Genomic DNA, 18,940 nt, shown 5'->3' on the forward strand with positions numbered 1-18,940 from the left:
GTTCCGGCCCTTGTGACCTCTCAAGCCTCATCTCCCACTCCAGCCCTAAAGGCCACCTTCCTGTTCCTTAAACATCTCAAGGTCAAACAATCTAATCTAGAGCAACACTCTCGGTCACTCTACCCTCTTATCCTGATTCGGCTTCACTTCCCTTCGTACCACTTATCACTTCTTTTTTTCTGGTTTGGTGTCTGTCTACCCTAATACAGTCGACCATTGAACAATGTAAGAGTTAGGGGCGCCACCACCCCCACGCAGTGGAAAATCCATGTGTAACTTCTGACTTCCCCCAAACTGAACTATTACTAATCCAATGTTAACCAAAGCCTTACCAGTAACATAAAAAATCGATTAACACATATTTTGACTGTTATATGTATTTTACAGTAAAGTAAGCTAGAGAAGAGAAAATACTAAGATCATAAGAAAGAGAAAATATATTTACACTGCATATTTGTATTTATCAAAAATCCACACATAAGTGCAGTTCTAGGGTCGACTGTAGACAGTAAATCCACGAGAATTCTTATTTTGTTTACCGCTGTATCCTCAATACCTACAACCATGTCTGGTACAAAGAAGGCACACAATATCTCTTCAGAGACTGAATTTACAAGCTAAGTTAGCAAAAACACACTCTTCAGTGTAATATGTACTCGTCTAGCATACTTTTCAAAATTACAATAAGCAAAGGATTAGAAATTTGGACAGAAAACAAGTTGGTATTTTATAAAATTACCTGTTCATCAAAAAGACCACAAATTTATAGCACAAAATACATTTGCCATATTATGGGTCTAAATCCCTTGAAATATTATGAATATTAACTACAGGTTAACATTCACACTGGATTAAGCAAGCCTCTGCTTTCTCTTCACTCGACCTGCTCTTACCCTTACATCTTAATTAGTAAGTCCACCTGGATGTGGACCTCCTACAGGTCCCTTAAATACTCAGAACCTTATTCATGTTTACTCCAGTGACAGCATGACTCAAATGATGATAACATCTATCTCATGCCCCAAGAGAGAAACCTCCATCTTCTCCCACCCCAGGGTGAGTTATATGCCCAGAATTCTACGTCCTAGGTATTTCAGATCTATTCCCTCTGTTCTGCTCCCACCACATTAGTTCAGGTCCTTATTCACTTCTCACTTTGACTTATCACCTGGAATCTCCAGACTTTCATTCAGATCTCCCTTCTGACGTATTCACTACAATACTACCAAAGTGATCTCTCTACAGTACAAACCAGTGTCTTTACCTTCAGCGGTTCCATGTAGCTTTCGAGAATATTTTCAACTCCCTAACTTAACTTCATCTCCCATCACTGCCTTCCTATTCCCACCCCAAATACATCACGCTTTAAGTTAATCCAGCCATAGTGAACTACTTACAGTTTCCAGATACCTCATCTTGTTCTTTCCTTTATTTTCCAATATGTTGTTCCCTATCTGAAACACTGTCTTCTACTCTTCTTCCCTAGCAAAAGCTTTAACCCTCAGCTTAGATGCCAGTTCCACCAGAGAACTTTCAATGGCTCTCTGCTTTAAGTGTCCTCTTATGTCCTCCCATTGCACTTATCACAAATACTGTATATTGCAAAAAATACTCTTATAATTCAATATGCACTGTTTGCTTCATTTTTCTGCGTCTTCAACTAAATTGTGAGCTCCTTGACAGCAGGTCTGAGAGCGTATTTACCATCATGCCACACTGCCTGACACGTGGAAGAGGTTGTTGTTAAATGAATGATTTATAAAAGGGGGAGGGAGAAAGGAAGGGAGATGGGGAGAGGGAGGGAGGAAAGAATAAGGAGGAAGAAAGGAAGGAACGGTAGAAGAGAAAGAGGGAGGGAGGGATCCAGAAAGAGGAAAGGGAAAAGGAAGCGGGGGAGGAAGGGGAAAGGGACTGAGAATACTCACACAAGCAAAGGATGTTTAAAAAGGCACTTGTAATCAATCCATTATTTTTATGTGGTCTCAGGCAGTGATTACTGAGGAGAGAACGGTACATCTGAAAAAGCCCATCTCCCCAGATCCTAAGTACAACCACCTAAATCACTTATCCCCTAAAGATTCTGAAATGTCTATTCTATCCAGCCCATTTCCACTTCAAAATTTACTGCAGTGTAATGAGAAATGTTAATAACCTGCACAATAGAAAAGCAAAAAAAAAAGTTTTAGAAAAAAGTAGGAAATGTATCTGACATAATTAAGTCTTAGAATTATTTATAAACGTCAATAATCTATTATTTCCTGATAATGTGCTATCGGTGACATTGAAAGGTTTACCAAAAAGATGAAAAATAAACTGAACATAACACTAACATCATGATCTGTGTTAAAGCACAAAATTGCTTTTACGTTATAGTCATATGTCTCAAAAACACACTGGGCAAAAATACCATGAGATACAGTATATTCGTCAGTAAAGGGGCCTTATTTATTTATTTATTTAAGTAAATTCTAACAGGAAAATTGCTTCTAAAACATATAGCACTTAAAATGCTACATATATTTTTCCTTGTTTGGGGACTTTAAAGCAACAACCAAAAAAGTGTACTCCTACACACTTTCAATTGCCTCAATACACTATCACTTAATAAAATTTAATTCTGTGACTAGTAGGACACATACTACAAACTTAAAAGCTTGCTACACAATACAAATCTGTTTGATAAGATCCGATAATTGGCATAAGTCCTTCTACAGCTCAGTTGTCATTACAATATAGAAACTGGGCACACACAAACCAGAAAAATCTAAGTCTAATATAATCAATACTACATACTTTTTGAATTGCAATTTTGTTAAAGCAAAATACCAATCATGAGCAGCCTCTCAACTTTCCCAACATAAAAAATTAAGTTGAAAGAAATAAGCTACATCTTTAGGACTTCTGATTACTAGCAGATTCCCAAAGAGAGGACTTACTATACTGACAATAACAGAAGTTCTTCTTTCATAAAATTAGAAGATTACTTTAACAATTCTTTCCTTTTAACATTACTAGTAACTTTTTTTTATAAGCCAGTAATAATGGAAATGCTGAGCCCTTAAAATGAGTAGTTCTAAAATGATACCAAAATATTTGCATTTGCCTAATACCGTGAAACTTTCAGGGCTGAAGCTTCCAACGTACTTTCATTTTTTTAAACAGATAAGTTGAAGGGGAAAAAAAAAAAGGAAATGAAAGGAAGAAAGAAAAGGTAAGAAAATCTAAAATCTAAAAAACCTTCAACTTACTACATTTCTTTTAATCAAACATTAACAGAGTGCTCAAGATGTGCCAGGCACTACACTGGAAACTGTGACAGATTACAACATTTATTCCAAACTAAATCCTGTATTAATCTGCTTCTGAACTTATTATATATTATTCAACCCAACACTTTTCTTAAGAAATTGTTGTCCAACACCAAAGAAGATATATAGTTTTCCCTGATAAATTTACTTGTCACTGATTCATACAGGTCACAGACGATGTAGCTAGCATCTGTGATTAACAAAAGGGATTCACTTCTGAAACATCACTGTTTTTTCATTTACATGAAGGTGAAATAGTAATTCAGCAGATATAAACTGTTTCAGGTAGGAGTTTACAGCACCCCAAACTCAAGAATAAAAAAAACTAAAAAAAAAACCCCAAAAAACTGGATGAAATTTAATTACTTTGTATAACTGATAAATACTTAAGTGGCCACAGCTTTCACTTTCTACCATAAACAGAAGTATTGCAAATCTTAATCTGAATGCAGTACTATGAAAGCGGTCCCGATTCTGAAGAGAAATAAATTTTTTTTAAAAAAATTCAAAGGAACTATCAAAAGTAGATGACACCCATATTTTAACATACTAACTGTTGCATTTCTATCCTTGTGAAAACCCTGTACTCCTTTCAAGCACTTGTGAATTTGTAATGGATGAAAAATATCTGCTAGTCTCTAAGTTCCACCAGTTGAATCTAGACATTTCAGATATCTAAGGCTTTTCATCCTCAAGTGCGTTAAAAAATATGACAGCATTCAATTACATATTCTCTAAAGTGAAAAAAGAAAACCTGTCCTTTTATTACTATAATTTCTTCCACCATTTAAGTAGATTGTACTTTTTAGACAACATCCTACATTCAGTTAACATGTTTACATTTAAGAGGAACCCGACCATCGGTTTTCCACGTCGGTTTTATCACAATGCAAGAGAGCAACTGATAATTTAGAGACCAAATGGATCAGTAGAGGAAAACACACCATATAATCCTAAATGCCCGGAAATACGAGGAACAACTGCTATCTCTGAGTTGTCTAAAGATCACCAACATTTTCCTGAAAAATCTTTCGATTAAGATTATATTTGATTTCGCTAATCTAATAGGTCTTCTACTAAAAATTCACAGTACAGTTCACACAATAAATGAGATGTTCTTTCATCGGCGTAACCGATAGAACCACAGTACGGTTCAGTTTCTAGAGTCAGATTACTTGACCTGCTTTTAAAACACTTAAATTCACGCAGTTATTCCTATCATTCATTCCCTGAAAAAAGAGAGATTCTATACGAGGGAAAAAACATCATTCTCAGCGAGATATCCTATAACCGGCTCCAAGTCCACAGCAAAGCCCACCGAGATCCACGGCAGCTGACCCCCGTCGTCCCCGGGGACGAGCTCGGGCCCCAAGCCACCCCACACACCTTCCTCGGCAAAACTCGGGGGTCGCTCACACGACCCCGATCAAACTCCCCACTTCCTGGATCCTCTAGCTCCCGAGGCTGGCTTTCTGGAGGCGATCTTACCTTCATGATGATCCTGGGGCCGCGATCCCCTCTAAAACACCAGATTCACCTGCACCTGGAGGCGAAACAAAAGACACCCCGTCAACACCACGGGCACCCCTCTGCACCGGCGGAGGCGGAGGGAACCGTGCGAAGCCTGCACCCCGACAAGGAGCCGAAGGAGGCGTCAGTCCCCGAACCACCAAACGCCGAGCGGGGGCCCCTTCTGGCCCCGCCATCCCCGCAAACCCGACCACCTACACAGCTCGACAGCTTCCCGTCCCCATTGTCGGGACCGACGGAGTTTCCCGTCTCCGACAATGACGCCATTTCTGTCAGAGAAGAAACTCACTACAAGCCCGGGGGCCGGCGCGGGGTCAACCGCCCTCCTGCCCGCGGGCCTGAGCGCCGGCCCGGCCGCTCCCCCTCGGAAGGTGCGGGGTGCGTCCGAGCGGGCGCGGGCCGGGCCTCGGGGAGCACGGCGGGGGCGGCGGACCCGCCGGAGGGCCGCGGGCTACACCGACCCGCCGCAGAGCCTCAGCCCACGTCCCGCTCCGGGGCGGACACCCGACAAGTGCGACCGGGATCCACGTCTGCCGGCCGCGGGGACGGCGAGAGCGCCGAGGGGCCGGGCGGCGGCAGAGCCCCCCCACCGGTCGGGGCCCCCCACCGCGGCTGAGGGGCACTAAAGCGCCGAGTGTGCGGCTGCCAGGGTGGGGGGCGACTCGGACTCGGCAACTGCGGGGGGGAGGGGGGCGGCGCGAGTTCCTCGGAGGCCGAGGCCCCGAATTGGGGCGCCGAGGGACACCATCCCAACGATCTTCCCCGGCTCCCCGGCCGGGCCCAGTGACTCCCCCCGAAGACCCCCTTACGAGACAGCGAAAGCCCCAGAAAATTCCCCTACCTTCCTCAGAGGCAAGCTCCGACCCTGGCACGTCCAGAGTCCCCTCCCCTGCTCCCCCCCAAAACCAGCAGGCCCGGGGGAGAGATGGGGGAAGAAGGGCGGCGGGTCCAGCGGTGGCTGAGGCTGAAGCTCCGGCTCCTCCTCCTCCCGCGGCGGCGACTGGTACCTTTGTTTGGCGGCCGCTCGGGCTCCCTCGCTGGGGGGAGGGGGGACGACGAAAAATCCCTCCTGGACTGGAGGTCCGGGCCCCCAGTCGCGCTGCCCTGCAGAGGACGGCGGCGACAGACCCTCTGCGACTCCCTCCGGGCAAAGGTCCAGGCGGTGGCCGTGGCGGCTGCAAGCTTAAGCGAAACAGTCTCCCTCCGCTCCGGCGCCTAAGCTCCTCACTCCGGACTCGACTGACGGGCAAACATCGCTTTCCCCCCACCCCAAGCGCCCCCCCTTCCCTCCTTTCTCCCCTCCCCTAGACTTTTTTTCCCCTCCCCTACCTCTTTCCCGGATGGCCTCTTAGACGACCTCGGATTGGTTAGACTTCTTTAGAACCCGCCCATACACTGTTCCTATTGGTCCCCGCGATACAAACAACGACGCCATTTTCCCACCAGTTCTATGGAAACAGAAAGTTACGCCTCAAAGCTCCCCGGGAAATGTAGTCCAGCCTCTGGGGCCAATGCGCGAGGCCTTGCCCCTGAGAACTGCAAGACCCGCAACGCCCCGCGCCTACGTGAGACAGGGAAGGGGGGGAGGGAAAGGGGGCGGGGCGACAAAGCAAAGGGGAGGTGGCAACGACGCCTGCGCAGTGTGAGCGGGATGGCGCATTTTCTTGCACCGAGCAATGCGGTGTCGCTGGCGGGTGAGGAGGGCGGAGAGTGCTATCGTGAAGTGAGGGGAGGGATTCATGTAGGCATCCGGGGGAGCCTTGTTCTGAACTATAAGGTGGGAAGTTGATGCTGCGTACTGCTACTCCCGGACCCCCGGCGTGAAAGTTGTGATATCATCCTCGAACCGTGAGTGGCTGTGGTGGCGCCTGGGGGGAACCCGGATGGGGAGTGAGGGTGGGGGAGGTTGGGAGGCGGAGCTGAGAGGAAAGAAAGAAAGGAGGGTGAGGACCCGGATGCTGAACCGGATTGTGTCTGAATTTTCCATCCTCTCGCTGGAGAAGGGGAGGAGCGGTAGGTGACCCCGCGGAGCGGAAGGGGGCCTCGGGGCGGCGAGGAAGCAGGAACCTCACCGACCCTGCGGGCTCTGCTAGACGGAGTCGGCGTTGGAAGCCCTTCTGCCAAGCCTCTGTGGAAAATATGCCTCGAAGTTATTTAAATTCCCTCCATGCACCTCTCCAGCAATTGACTTCACACCCATCCATCGTCTCCCGGAGTTCGAGTGGAAGGATGTACTCCGTGCTTCACAGCGGCGCTTACACTTTGTCGATTTAGCAATTCTGAAAACAGACCCATCCCTTTTTTAAAAATTACTTTGCACGATATTTTCACTTTTCTGTGCGTGTGCCCGGATTTCGTCCTCTAACGCATTGGAAGGTACTCGCCTTACGTCCCTTCGTTCATATCGTCTTTCCCACATTTGAACGCCACCGCCTGGTGTGGTCCCTGCTTTCCTGAACCTGAGCCTAGTGAGACAGGCAGGATGGCCACACAAGTCAGTGTGATATTGCAACAGGTGTGAGTGCCACGAAGGAGAGTTTCGTGGTGATAAGAGAATTGGAAATAGGGAGTTTGCCTTAGGGAGGTGAGGGAAGGCTTTCCCGGGGGAGTGAGGATCGAGCCGAGAGTGGAAGGGTTAGAGGGAGTTAACTACGGAAAGAACATTCCAGAGAGAAAGAACATAACGTTGGAAAGCCTTCTTCCAGGAGGGAGCTTTTTAAACCATGAGGAGCGGCTGGGCCGGGGGGTGGGGGGGGGCGCGGGGTTTGGCTGTCCGAACCTGATATCCTATGTGAGGGAGTTTTGTTTTTATCTAAGAGCCATGGGATAACTTCGGAGGGTTGCCAGTCAGAAGGGAGATAGGACCAGATTTTAATTTCGAAAAGGTCACTGGCTGAAGAGTAGAGGACCAGGGGGATATTGCTTCAGTAGTCCACACGGAGGAGAGAATCTGATTTTGTGTTAATTAATATTCATCATGTGTTGTTTGAACAAATGTAAAGCAGTTTCCCAGTTTTGAAAATGAGTAGTTTCAGACTCTCACAGAGGCATCCTGTGGTGGTTCGTTCTAAAACTAGATTAGACACAACATTGTAAATCAACTATACTTAGGTAAAATAGTTTAAAAATTAATGACTTTTTAAAAAGTAGTAGAGTTCATGTAACACATTAATGCCTCTTTATATTCGGGTCCAGTATGTGATAGCTGAAATTTCTAGGTGTGATAAATTGGAGTCTTTTGGGTTAAAAAAGAAGAAGAGCCAAATCAGAGTATATGCCACGGTAATGTAGAAACCCTCAGACTCTTTTAGAAGACAGGAAACTTTCGTTTTCGGTACCTAGCAAAATTGAGGCTTCTGTGTTTTCCCACTGTTGAGAATACTTGCATGCAAACATTCTCTGGGGAAGGAACATTAATTGATTTATTTGTTAAGTGAGTATTCTTAAACTTACCGGAGCGAGCAAAGGAAAGAATGATTTTTTAAAGTTCATAAGTAATATTTTCAGTCGAACAAAACATCAACCAGCTAAGCCCTAAGAATTGAAACAGATTAGCGCTGAAAATCTGTCTAGCGGCGTATTGTTGTTACTGATACAGAGACAAAAGAGAATTATTGAAAGTTGGTCTTACTGATTTTTAAGTTAAGTCATATGTGTTCTGGAGGCTGTGAAAAAGATAAACATAATTTTCTCAACCTAGTTGGGAAGAGATGGCTACTAACTGGCTTAAATAGAATAGTATATGAGATGCTTTTTTAAAATTCTACTTTTAATTCTGTTCAATAATCTTTTAACCTAAGTGATTATTCTTCCTGCGCATCATCTTTTCTTTCTTTAATCTCTTAAGAATAAGATAATCTGTGTCAAACTTTAAACAGTATAGGTAATAGGTTACTAAACTGGTATTTGGATTATTTCAAAATATTTTCTGAGCTTTTTTCCCTTGCAACATACTTAACATTAATTGTTGGTCAAGGCAGATGTAGAAGTTTCCTATATGAAAGGTTTCTCTTAGGATTCATATTGCTGAAAGGATTTCCTTTGGGAAGTGCCGATTTTTTATTATTGTTTCACCTAGATACTCAAGAGTAGACTACAGAAAATACACTTTTCAATCTTTTAGGCTCATGATCCTAGAGACCAAATCATTGTCCCAAGAAGCAAAAGAAAGTAGACAAAGGTGAGAAACCTTCTAAAGTGTGCCAGTTAGAAATGAAAACTCTCTCCCATCCCCCCAAAAAGAGAAAAAACAACAGAAATGAAGACTCCTCATAGGAGGACAAACAAAAATAGCAATAGATATTTACAAAGAAATAGTAGAGATTCAATAGTAAAGGGGGATTCTAGGAAAACTGAGTGATGTTCTAGGAAATATTGAAGTAAATATAAAATTCAAAATAGTAAGTCACTACAGGGGAATATTTTTAATAATATAATTGCACTCAAGTAAATGCATGTCTTAATCAGAATGTCTAAAATGGATTGATTGTGAAGAAAATGCAGAATAGGATTTTCTGCTTTTATTTTAAATACACAGTTGACCCTGAACAACATGAGTGGGAACTGCTGGGCTCCACTTATACCTGGATTTTTTTTTTAATAAATACATACTACAGTATTACATGATTTGCACTTGGTTGAATCTGTGGCTGCAGAAGATTTTCAGTTGTGTGTGTGTGTGCGGGGGCGGGGGGGTGTTGGTGCCCCTAACCCCGCTGTTGTTTAAGGGTCAAATGTATAAAACATACTCATTTATTTTTTTTTTTTTGCGGTACGCGGGCCTCTCACTGTCGTGACCTCTCCCTTTGCGGAGCACAGGCTCCGGACGCGCAGGCCCGGCGGCCATGGCTCACGGGCCCAGCCGCTCCGTGGCATGTGGGATCCTCCTGGACCGGGGCACGAACCCATGTCCCCTGCATCGGCAGGTGGACTCTCAACCACTGTGCCACCGGGGAAGCCCCAAAACATACTCATTTTAATGCTCTTAGAAAAACAAGTATGTTTATTAATTTATGTGTTTATTATGTGTTTATTAATTTGTTATGTGTTTATTTGTGTGTTTATTAATTTATATGTTTATTAATTTATAAATAAGTATGTTTATTTAATTTATTTAACTTAATTCAGTTAAGTATAGAAGTATCTAATTCTGTTGTTTTCTTTTGATGTTGATGTCAACAATTTAAGCATTTTATGGTTGATAAAATAGGACAGGCTTTTAATGTAAGTTTTATAACTAAGGAAACCACTTAAAATCCAGGTGAACACCTTGACCAATATAATCACTTAAAAGAAGACTTTGATATAATTTACATATCATATAGTTTACCCATTTAAAGTATTCAACTCAGTGTGTTTTGTTATATTCACAAGGTTGGGCAGCCAGCACCACAATCTAATTCTGGAACATTTTGATCCCCCCAAAAAGAAACCCCCATTAGCAGTCACTCTCTCTTCCCCCCACCCCAGCCCTATGCAATCATTAGTCTACTTTCTGTCTCTATAGATTTGCCTGTTCTGAACATTTCATATAAATGGAATCATATAATATGTGACCTTTTGTGACCATCTTCCTTCACTTAGCATAATGTTTTCAAGATTACATAGGTGTAGAATTTTCATTTAAAACCAAACTGAAAGTTTACCTTTACTAAAACACCTTGAAATACAAATACAAATTCCTTTGCACTTTGATACTCAGGTAATTTAGTTAACTACATCATCTTTATGTTTCTCCTTTTTTACAGATCAGCTTTGAAATTAAAAAGCAATGGAGAAGACTCAAGAAACAGCCCAAAGAATTCTTCTAGAACCTTACAAGTACTTACTTCAGTTACCAGGTAACAGTTTAGTTATAGTACATATAGGGTCATCTATATAAAGTAATGGTCATTTAAATATTAGCATACAGAAAAGGTTAGAATTGCCAGCTCTTGAGAGTTTCTGTTTTCTATTTTGTAAGAAGATACATATGAGGAAAATAATAATAAACTTTTACAACTTTTTGTTCTTAAAAGGGACGTTTTTGAGGCACCCCTTTAAAAATATCCCATTTTATAACAACTGAAAAAAAAAAAACACTTAAAACATTTGAGTATCATTAGAAGTTTTATTCTTTATGGATGCCACACATTCCTATTCCCTACTCTTTAGATATTAGGGGATGTTCTGCCAATTTGTGAAACAAGAAACTTCATTTAACTTCCCTGTTCAGGTTTTCCATTATCACATACACTGCATTTCTTATACTACTAGTTCCTTTAAGAGACAAATAGTAAAGCATCCAAAGCACATTACTTGGAAGCATAGCCCACATTATTCCTGTATAAAGATGAGTCACTTGAACATGGCTTCCTGAAGAAATACCTGCCTAATCATATGTAAGTGCTTGTTTTATTTTGCTCTTTTTTTTTTTTTTAAGCTTTTCTGGGAAATGATAGTAGCAAGGAAAAACTCATGGATGTGATAAGTGTGGCTTCTTGTAATAAAACTTCATGTATAAACCAATTACTAAAAGGTGATAAGTTGGGGCTTCCCTGGCAGTCTGGTGGTAAGGACTCTGCACTTTCACTGCCGAGGGCCCGGGTTCAATCCCTGGTCAGGGAACTAAGATTCCACAAGCTGCGCAGCATGGCCCCCCCCAAAAAAAAAAAAAGTAAGGTGATAAGTTGACAACTATAGAAACCCACTTAGCCCATAGTGTGGCTCAACTGTAGTGATGATCTCAACTCAATCACAAAAAGTTTTTCATTTCTGTTCTAAAGTGCACACTTTTCTTGATGAGCACTCCTCAATGGCATTTCTATTCTTCATGAGTCTGGGGAGGATAAGTGCTGTTGTCTGAGCCAGAAGAGTGGTAGCTCCCTACCTCCACCTTGGAAACCATCATGATTAGTGTCATTTCTATTCTGGCAGACCCTCATGGAGACATACTTGTTAATGTCAATGCTTCAAAAGAATGGAGGAGAGACAAGCGGAGAATGCAAGGGAAAAGTTGCCTACTGTTTAAGAAAAAGCCAAGAGACTGCTTTTGAGTGACATTTATTCAGCAGCCAGTAACTTTACTTATTTTAGAGTCTCACATTGAGAAAGGTAGCACTATTTCTCCTGTACTCTTCCCACCTATTGCTGGACTTATTTTGTTACACGCTGGCAAACACTGGTTGGAACTGGGCTACCATAAAACATGCTAGTTACCAGTGATGACAAGTGTCCAACTAGCACCACCCAGCGTCTCTGCTCCACTACTGTGCAGAACAAGGACTGCCTATAGTTACATTTTAACAGTAATGCTTACCTGTGTAATGAACTACTTCTGTAACATTTTTTTTAATCCTCATTATTTGGAAGTAATGTTTTAGGCCATTAGATAACATATTTAAGACTCTGATTAGGTATCCCATCTTTTTATTTTTCAAATTAAATGTACTCTTGCACCCATGATACAATAGAAGCTCAAAAGAGTTTTCTAAAGAAAGAGGAAACTGTTATGCATAAAGTATTTTTCACAGAGAGCTTCAAAGTTACCAAAGTGACTTAAAGATGGGCCAGGCCTTTTTTTTTTTTTTTTTAATTTTATTTTATTTATTTATGGCTGTTTTGGGTCTTCTGTACGAGGGCTTTCTCTAGTTGCAGAGAGCGGGGGCCACTCTTCATCAGGCCATTTTTTCTATTGTAAAGTTACTTTTGCTGAAAAGAGGTTATAATAATTAATAATTGTTGATATTAGGATATTCTGAAATTAGTGAAGTAGAATGACTTTTATTTATGTTTCTTTATTTACCCTAGTGTAGAAGTGTAGGTCCCCAGGCCTTTGCAGTGGGAGGTGGAGGGTGGGTTTTGAAATGGAGGAAGAAGAGGGCCTGCAGAAAGGGAGCCAGTAACGTTAAAGTCTTAACGAGGAAACAGTAATTACTGTAATATTAAAACAAAACCTGAGGGGACTTCCCTGGCAGCGCAGTGGTTAAGAATCCGCCTGCCAATGCAGGGGACACGGGTTCGAGCCCTGGTCCAGGAAGATCCCACATGCCGCGGAGCAACTAAGTCTGTGTGCCAGAACTACTGAGCCTGCGCTCTAGAGCCCATGAGCCACAACTACTGAAGTCCTTGCACCTAGAGCCTGTGCTGCGCAACAAGAGAAGCCACCTCAGTGAGAAGCCCACGCGCCGCAACGAATAGTAGCCCCTGCTCACTGCAACTAGAGAAAGACCATGAAGCAATGAAGACCCAACACAGCCATAAATAAATACATAGATACATACATACATACCTGAGTACCTGTAAGTTAAGCCATTTATTGTACTGTTTTCTAAATACATTCTGAAGTGAAGGGGGAAATGTGCCTGCACATTGATTCTCTGTTCTTCATCTTCTTTTTTTAAGGTGATAGGGTTACTTTGCACAGTTGTGCCTTCTCAGTATAGCCCAGATTGACCTTTGTCAAACTGGAAAGTAAATCAGAAGGATAAAGGATGTAATTGCTACTCAGACCACATTCTAAGTGTTAGTAGACAGAGGATACTGCTTCCAGAGCCCTAAGAGATCCTTCCCTTTTAGACTTCTTACAGAAAGTGAAACTTGTTCCATTTGGGTATGTGATGAGGGTGTGTGTATTCATTTGTTTGGCTGATTGGTGCAGAGAAAACACAGATAGGACTCAAAAAATACTGTTTTTGTTCACTGAAACTTTATGTAACTATTTTCCTGAAACCTAATCTGAAATTAGGGCGTTACTGTGCATTCGCTTTAGCAGGAAGCTCATAGAAAGAACATTTTTATTAAATGAACTGGTTGTGGTTTTTATCTACCATTCCTTTATATTTGGGCTAAAACGACTTCTAATGGTGACTACTACCCAAAGACCTCTCTTGAGCTTTCTGTGTAAGAAAAAGATAATATTGAAAAACTAATGGCCCTAGTCAAAATAAAGAGATTAACTTTTGACTAAATTCAGGATGTTAAAAGGGGATACTTCAGGGAGTGGTAATTCACTTTTTGATAGGAAAGAAGCAGAGCTGTCCAGTCTCTAAAATCTTAATATAAAGGAATGGTAGATAATTTTAAGAGGTAATCCTATAAGGTAATTCAATAGCAAAGTACATTTACTTAAAAATACCTATAGTTGGGCTTCCCTGGTGGCGCAGTGGTTGAGAGTACGCCTGCCGATGCAGGGGACACGGGTTCGTGCCCCGGTCCGGGAAGATCCCACATGCCGCGGAGCAGCTGGGCCTGTGAGCCATGGCTGCTGAGCCTGTGCGTCCGGAGCCTGTGCTCTGCAACAGGAGAGGCCATAGCAGTGAGAGTCCCGCAAACCGCAAAAAAAAAAAAATAATATTCCTTTCAGTTGCATTGTATATTGGACTAGTAAGTTAGAAAAAAGAAAAAGGAGCTATCCAAAACCATCCATTTGATGTTAGAGGAAAGTATAGTAAAAAGGAAAACTAAAAGGAAAACAAAAACAAAAAAATACCTATAGTTATATATGGAATGGATAAACAACGAGGTCCTACTGTATAGCACAGAAAACCATATTCAGTATCCTGTGATAAACCATAATGGAAAAGAATATTTTAAAAGAGAATGTATATATATGTATAACTGAATCACTTCGCTGTACAGCAGAAATTAACACAACATTGAAAATCAACTACATGTCAAAAAAAAAAAACCTATAGCCTCTGAAGTGAATGGTGCTAATTAACTGCCACTAACTAGACTGGCTCCCTTTTCAAAAAAAGGAATGAATTAGATCATAAGTCCCTAAAAGCACATTCCATATTACTCAGCCATAAAAAGAAACAAAATTGAGTTATTTGTAGTGAGGTGGATGGACCTAGAGTCTGTCATACAGACTGAAGCAAGTCAGAAAGAGGAAAACAAATGCCGTATGCTAACACATATATATGGACTCTTAAAAAAAAAAATGGTTCTGAAGAACCTAGGAGCAGGACAGGAATAAAGGACACAGGGAGGGGGAAGGGTAAGATGGGAAGAAGTGAAAGAGTGGCATTGACATATATACACTACCTAATGTAAAATAGATAGCTAGTGGGAAGCAGCCGCATAGCACAGGGAGACAGCGCAGGGTGATCAGCTCGGTGCTTTGTGACCACCTAGAGGGGTGGGATAAGGGAGGGTGGGAGGGAGACGCTAGAGGGAGGGAATATGGGGATATATGTATGCATATAGCTGATTCACTTTGTTATACAGCAGAAAGTAATACAACATTGTAAAGCAATAAAGATGTTAAAAAAAAAAAAAGCAGCACATTCCATTCCCAAACTGTTGATATAAGTTAAGATGAAAGGAGTGAGCTTACTGATGGGTCCCTGGAGTCCTAGAACTCTCTTTTGCTTGCCCTAATTTTAAAAGGTTGTGCGTGTTAGGATATGAGTTTTGGTGGAGGGAGGTAGTAGGGCCCAGCAGTGGAAGACAAGCTCTATAGTAGATAATGGATTGGTGGGGCTGAATTTGTCAAGTTTTATTAGTTTCACAGGAAGTTTCTGAATGTGTTTCTTGTAATTAAAAACATTAATTTATTGCCGAATTTTATTCTTTAAATGCAGGTAAACAAGTGAGAACCAAACTTTCACAGGCGTTTAATCATTGGCTAAAAGTTCCAGAAGACAAGCTACAGGTATTTAGGCAATTCTAACCTTATTCTTAATCTCCAAGAAATTAATAGGTATCATGTAAAAATACTCCTAGCTCTTAATTCAGTTTAATGATCATACAATATCTTACACTGAGGTTGCTAGATAATAACTAGTTGTAAAAACTAAGGCACCTGACACTGATTATCTGTTAATATATATTAAGTATTTATAAGCTCTTGAATAATTCAAATAAAATGAAAATTTTCAATTGTATTTCTTGTTAGATTATCATTGAAGTGACGGAAATGTTGCATAATGCCAGTTTACTCATCGATGATATTGAAGACAACTCAAAACTCCGTCGTGGCTTTCCAGTGGCACACAGCATCTATGGAATTCCATCTGTCATCAATTCTGCCAATTATGTATATTTTCTTGGCCTAGAGAAAGTCTTAACCCTTGATCACCCAGATGCAGTAAAGCTTTTTACCCGCCAGCTTTTAGAACTCCATCAGGGACAAGGCCTGGATATCTACTGGAGGGATAATTACACTTGTCCCACTGAAGAGGAATATAAAGCAATGGTGCTGCAGAAGACAGGTGGACTGTTTGGATTAGCAGTAGGTCTCATGCAGTTGTTCTCTGATTACAAAGAAGATTTAAAGCCACTACTGAATACACTTGGGCTCTTTTTCCAAATTAGGGATGATTATGCTAATCTACACTCCAAAGAATATAGTGAAAACAAAAGCTTTTGTGAAGATTTAACAGAGGGAAAGTTCTCATTCCCTACTATTCATGCTATTTGGTCGAGGCCTGAAAGCACCCAGGTGCAGAATATCTTGCGCCAGAGAACCGAAAATGTAGATGTTAAAAAATACTGTGTACATTATCTTGAGAATGTAGGTTCTTTTGAATACACTCGGAATACTCTTAAAGAGCTTGAATCTAAAGCCTATAAACAAATCGATGCATGTGGTGGGAACCCTGAGCTAGTAGCTCTAGTAAAACACTTAAGTAAAATGTTCAAAGAAGAGAATGAATAATATTAAGCCATTCTTGATTAGGCCTGATAGCTTAGTTGACTTTTTTTTTTTTTTTTGTCTTTTAGCCTATTACCTTTTTTAAAATTTGGACCAATCTGTTAGTCTCCAAAAACTGAGTGATCGTGGTGATGTGAGTGAGGCTGTTTCAATATTGAATCCCTGTGTACAGATAATCATAGTACCAAGTTGAAGGAATCAAAAGGAGCCACATTTAAATGAGTCTAATTTGAATGTCAGAATGTGCTGTGTTGGGATGTTGTGGCCAACTCTGCCATGCGTGTTCTGTTGATTCTATCAATAAAGAAGACTTCAGCTCCAGGAATTTTTATCCACTTACTTCCTAACTGTACTATATGGGCAGTTCACAATTCATCTACCCCATTTCCAAGCCAATGACTACTTGGGACCAGTTTCTATAGCTAGCTGGCCCGAAGACCACAGGAACTGCTCTTTCTTCCTAAATGTCGTTGCTTAGAATAGCTCATTCTCCCTGGAAACTCCCTTAGTAAAGTCTTCCATGAGAAAGCTGACAGTGACAAGCAGTAAGCATTCTGGGCCTCTTCCTTTCTCCCAACCCAGCAAATTCTGCTGTTTATTTAACCAAGGAGTCTCCACTGAATGAAATTTACACACTAGCCCAAATTCGTGTGTGTGTTGGGGGGGGGTACGCGGGCCTCTCACTGCTGTGGCCTCTCCCATTGTGGAGCACAGGCTCCGGAAGTGCAGGCTCAGCGGCCATGACTCACGGGCCCAGCTGCTCCGCAGCATGTGGGATCTTCCCGGACCGGGGCACGAACCTGTGTCCCCTGCATCGACAGGCGGACTCACAACCACTGCGCCACCAGGGAATCCCCTAGCCCAAATTCTTTTTCCTTCTAATGTAACTTGTGCCTCAAAACTAATTAGTATCTGGGTACAGCAGTATCTTTCCATTTGTGGCGGGGGGGGGGAAGGTACATGGAAAAAGTATTTTAGGAAGGAGCCTTTAAACCTTTTTATGCTGTCTTATCATTAGTAGTAAAAATCATGAAAGAGCTGTTTGCTCACAAGTACGAAAGCTGGGGGAACTGTCCTTTTCCTTCCCACCCGCATTGCATCCTTAACCCCGCTATAGGCAGTTAGTGCTTGAATGGAAAAGGAAGTAGGCATCTTTAATCTATGATTAAAGGAAAGAAAAGTGTTAACCTGCGAGCTAGTGCCTGACTGAAAATTAGCCAAAGGCTACACTATCAGGCACAGTTAGCTTAATAGTGCCTTAACCCTGACTATCCCTTTTGTTTCATTTTAAGCCCTCAGCCCCTGGAGCTATCTTACCGCACGAGAGGTATGAAAAAAGAGACCGTGATTTCTGTATGAGAAGTGTCACTGACATCCCAGAATGAAAGTTTGTACTTCTCAGTAGCATTACATTTTGCTTGATTGGTTGTACAGTGTGTTATCTTAGATAAAACCACCGTATTTTTGTATGAGAAATTCTCACCAAAGCACTCAGCCTAAATCTCTTGAAAAGTTGGGTATTGCCTTTACTTTGAGAATAATTTGAATCTTCCTTTTTAATTGATCCAAGGAAACCTCTTCTGAAAATCATACATATTTGTGTTATACTATGGATATTTGAACTTTGCTTTTATGAACCTATAACAAACTTGATATTAAAAAAGATCTAATGCTAACTATATAGACAGAAATGAAGTTATTTACCTATAAGTATAATGATTGCTTAAGTAGATTATTTCTTAGCTAATCAAATTAATTTTGGCCTGGTGCTACTCATGATTCTTTTCTCATTTATTTATTTTTATTTTTTTAATTTATTTTTGGCTGTGTTGGGTCTTTGTTGCTGCGCGTGGGCTTCAGTAGTTGTGGCACGTGGGCTCAGTAGTTGTGGCTCGCGGGCTCTAGAGCGCAGGCTCAGTAGTTGTGGCACACAGGCTTAGTTGCTCCGCGGCATGTGGGATCTTCCCAGACCAGGGATTGAACCCGTGTCCCCTGCATTAGCAGGCAGATTCTTATCCACTGTGCCACCAGGGAAGCCCTCTTTTGTCATTTTTATCTTGCCTTTCAGTGACAGAAATGCTTGGTACTGAACTGGGGACTTATAAAAAGAGTTATGTATTAAATCATCAAAAACCTATTCTTTTCACTTGAACCATAGTCATGATGGTTAATACAGAAGAAAATCAAATTGATTTTCTTTGTTGGCAAAATCAAAAGAATGAAGGCTAGTTATGTTGCTATAAATGACTTTCAGACCTTGGCAAGATTTTAAATACATCAGCTCGTCTCTTACTCCGCTCTGTCAACTTCCTTACTTGACTTCCTTCTCTTCTTAACCTATAGTCATTCACTTCAGGGAGCCTTTCAAGAGCTTTCTCGGATCACTTTCCTCCTTTCCTTAGGCTCCTCTCATCCTGCCAGTTCCCAATCCTGCGTGAATCCAGTGGTCCACGTGCTTTGCTCC

The 18,940-nt window shown here is 41.7% G+C and overlaps 2 protein-coding genes across 10 annotated transcripts in view; one reads left to right on the forward strand and one right to left on the reverse strand.

The window, feature by feature from the left end:
• ARID4B (AT-rich interaction domain 4B) overlaps positions 1 to 6,096 on the reverse strand; it is a 127,164-nt gene extending 121,068 nt beyond the window's left edge. For 5 of the 6 annotated variants that reach the window (XM_060108008.1, XM_060107999.1, XM_060107983.1 and 2 more), the window contains exons 1-2: positions 5,680 to 6,096; positions 4,797 to 4,851 (exon numbers count right to left, since the gene is read on the reverse strand). In XM_060108008.1, the coding sequence (XP_059963991.1) occupies positions 4,797 to 4,802 (6 nt within the window). In that variant the 5' untranslated portion in view covers positions 4,803 to 4,851; positions 5,680 to 6,096. The remainder of the gene's footprint in view (positions 1 to 4,796; positions 4,852 to 5,679) is intronic. The other variant, XM_060107991.1, reaches the window with a different exon arrangement.
• Positions 6,097 to 6,502: 406 nt separating this feature from the next.
• GGPS1 (geranylgeranyl diphosphate synthase 1) lies at positions 6,503 to 18,096 on the forward strand. Of its 4 annotated transcripts, XM_060090040.1 has the most exons (5): positions 6,539 to 6,686; positions 6,842 to 7,214; positions 10,586 to 10,678; positions 15,404 to 15,474; positions 15,718 to 18,096. In XM_060090040.1, the coding sequence occupies exons 3-5, from the start codon at positions 10,609 to 10,611 to the stop codon at positions 16,477 to 16,479; spliced, it is 903 nt and encodes a 300-aa protein (XP_059946023.1). In that variant the 5' UTR covers positions 6,539 to 6,686; positions 6,842 to 7,214; positions 10,586 to 10,608; the 3' UTR covers positions 16,480 to 18,096. The 4 variants fall into 4 exon arrangements, with proteins under 4 accessions (XP_059946042.1, XP_059946023.1, XP_059946016.1 ...); XM_060090059.1 differs by lacking the exons at positions 6,539 to 6,686; positions 6,842 to 7,214 and adding an exon at positions 6,503 to 6,532; XM_060090033.1 differs by lacking the exon at positions 6,842 to 7,214 and having other exon boundaries at positions 15,718 to 18,095.
• Positions 18,097 to 18,940: the final 844 nt, after the last annotated feature.

The sequence above is a fragment of the Mesoplodon densirostris genome, chromosome 1, assembly GCF_025265405.1.
Source record: "Mesoplodon densirostris isolate mMesDen1 chromosome 1, mMesDen1 primary haplotype, whole genome shotgun sequence".
NCBI classification, from domain to species: domain Eukaryota; kingdom Metazoa; phylum Chordata; class Mammalia; order Artiodactyla; family Ziphiidae; genus Mesoplodon; species Mesoplodon densirostris.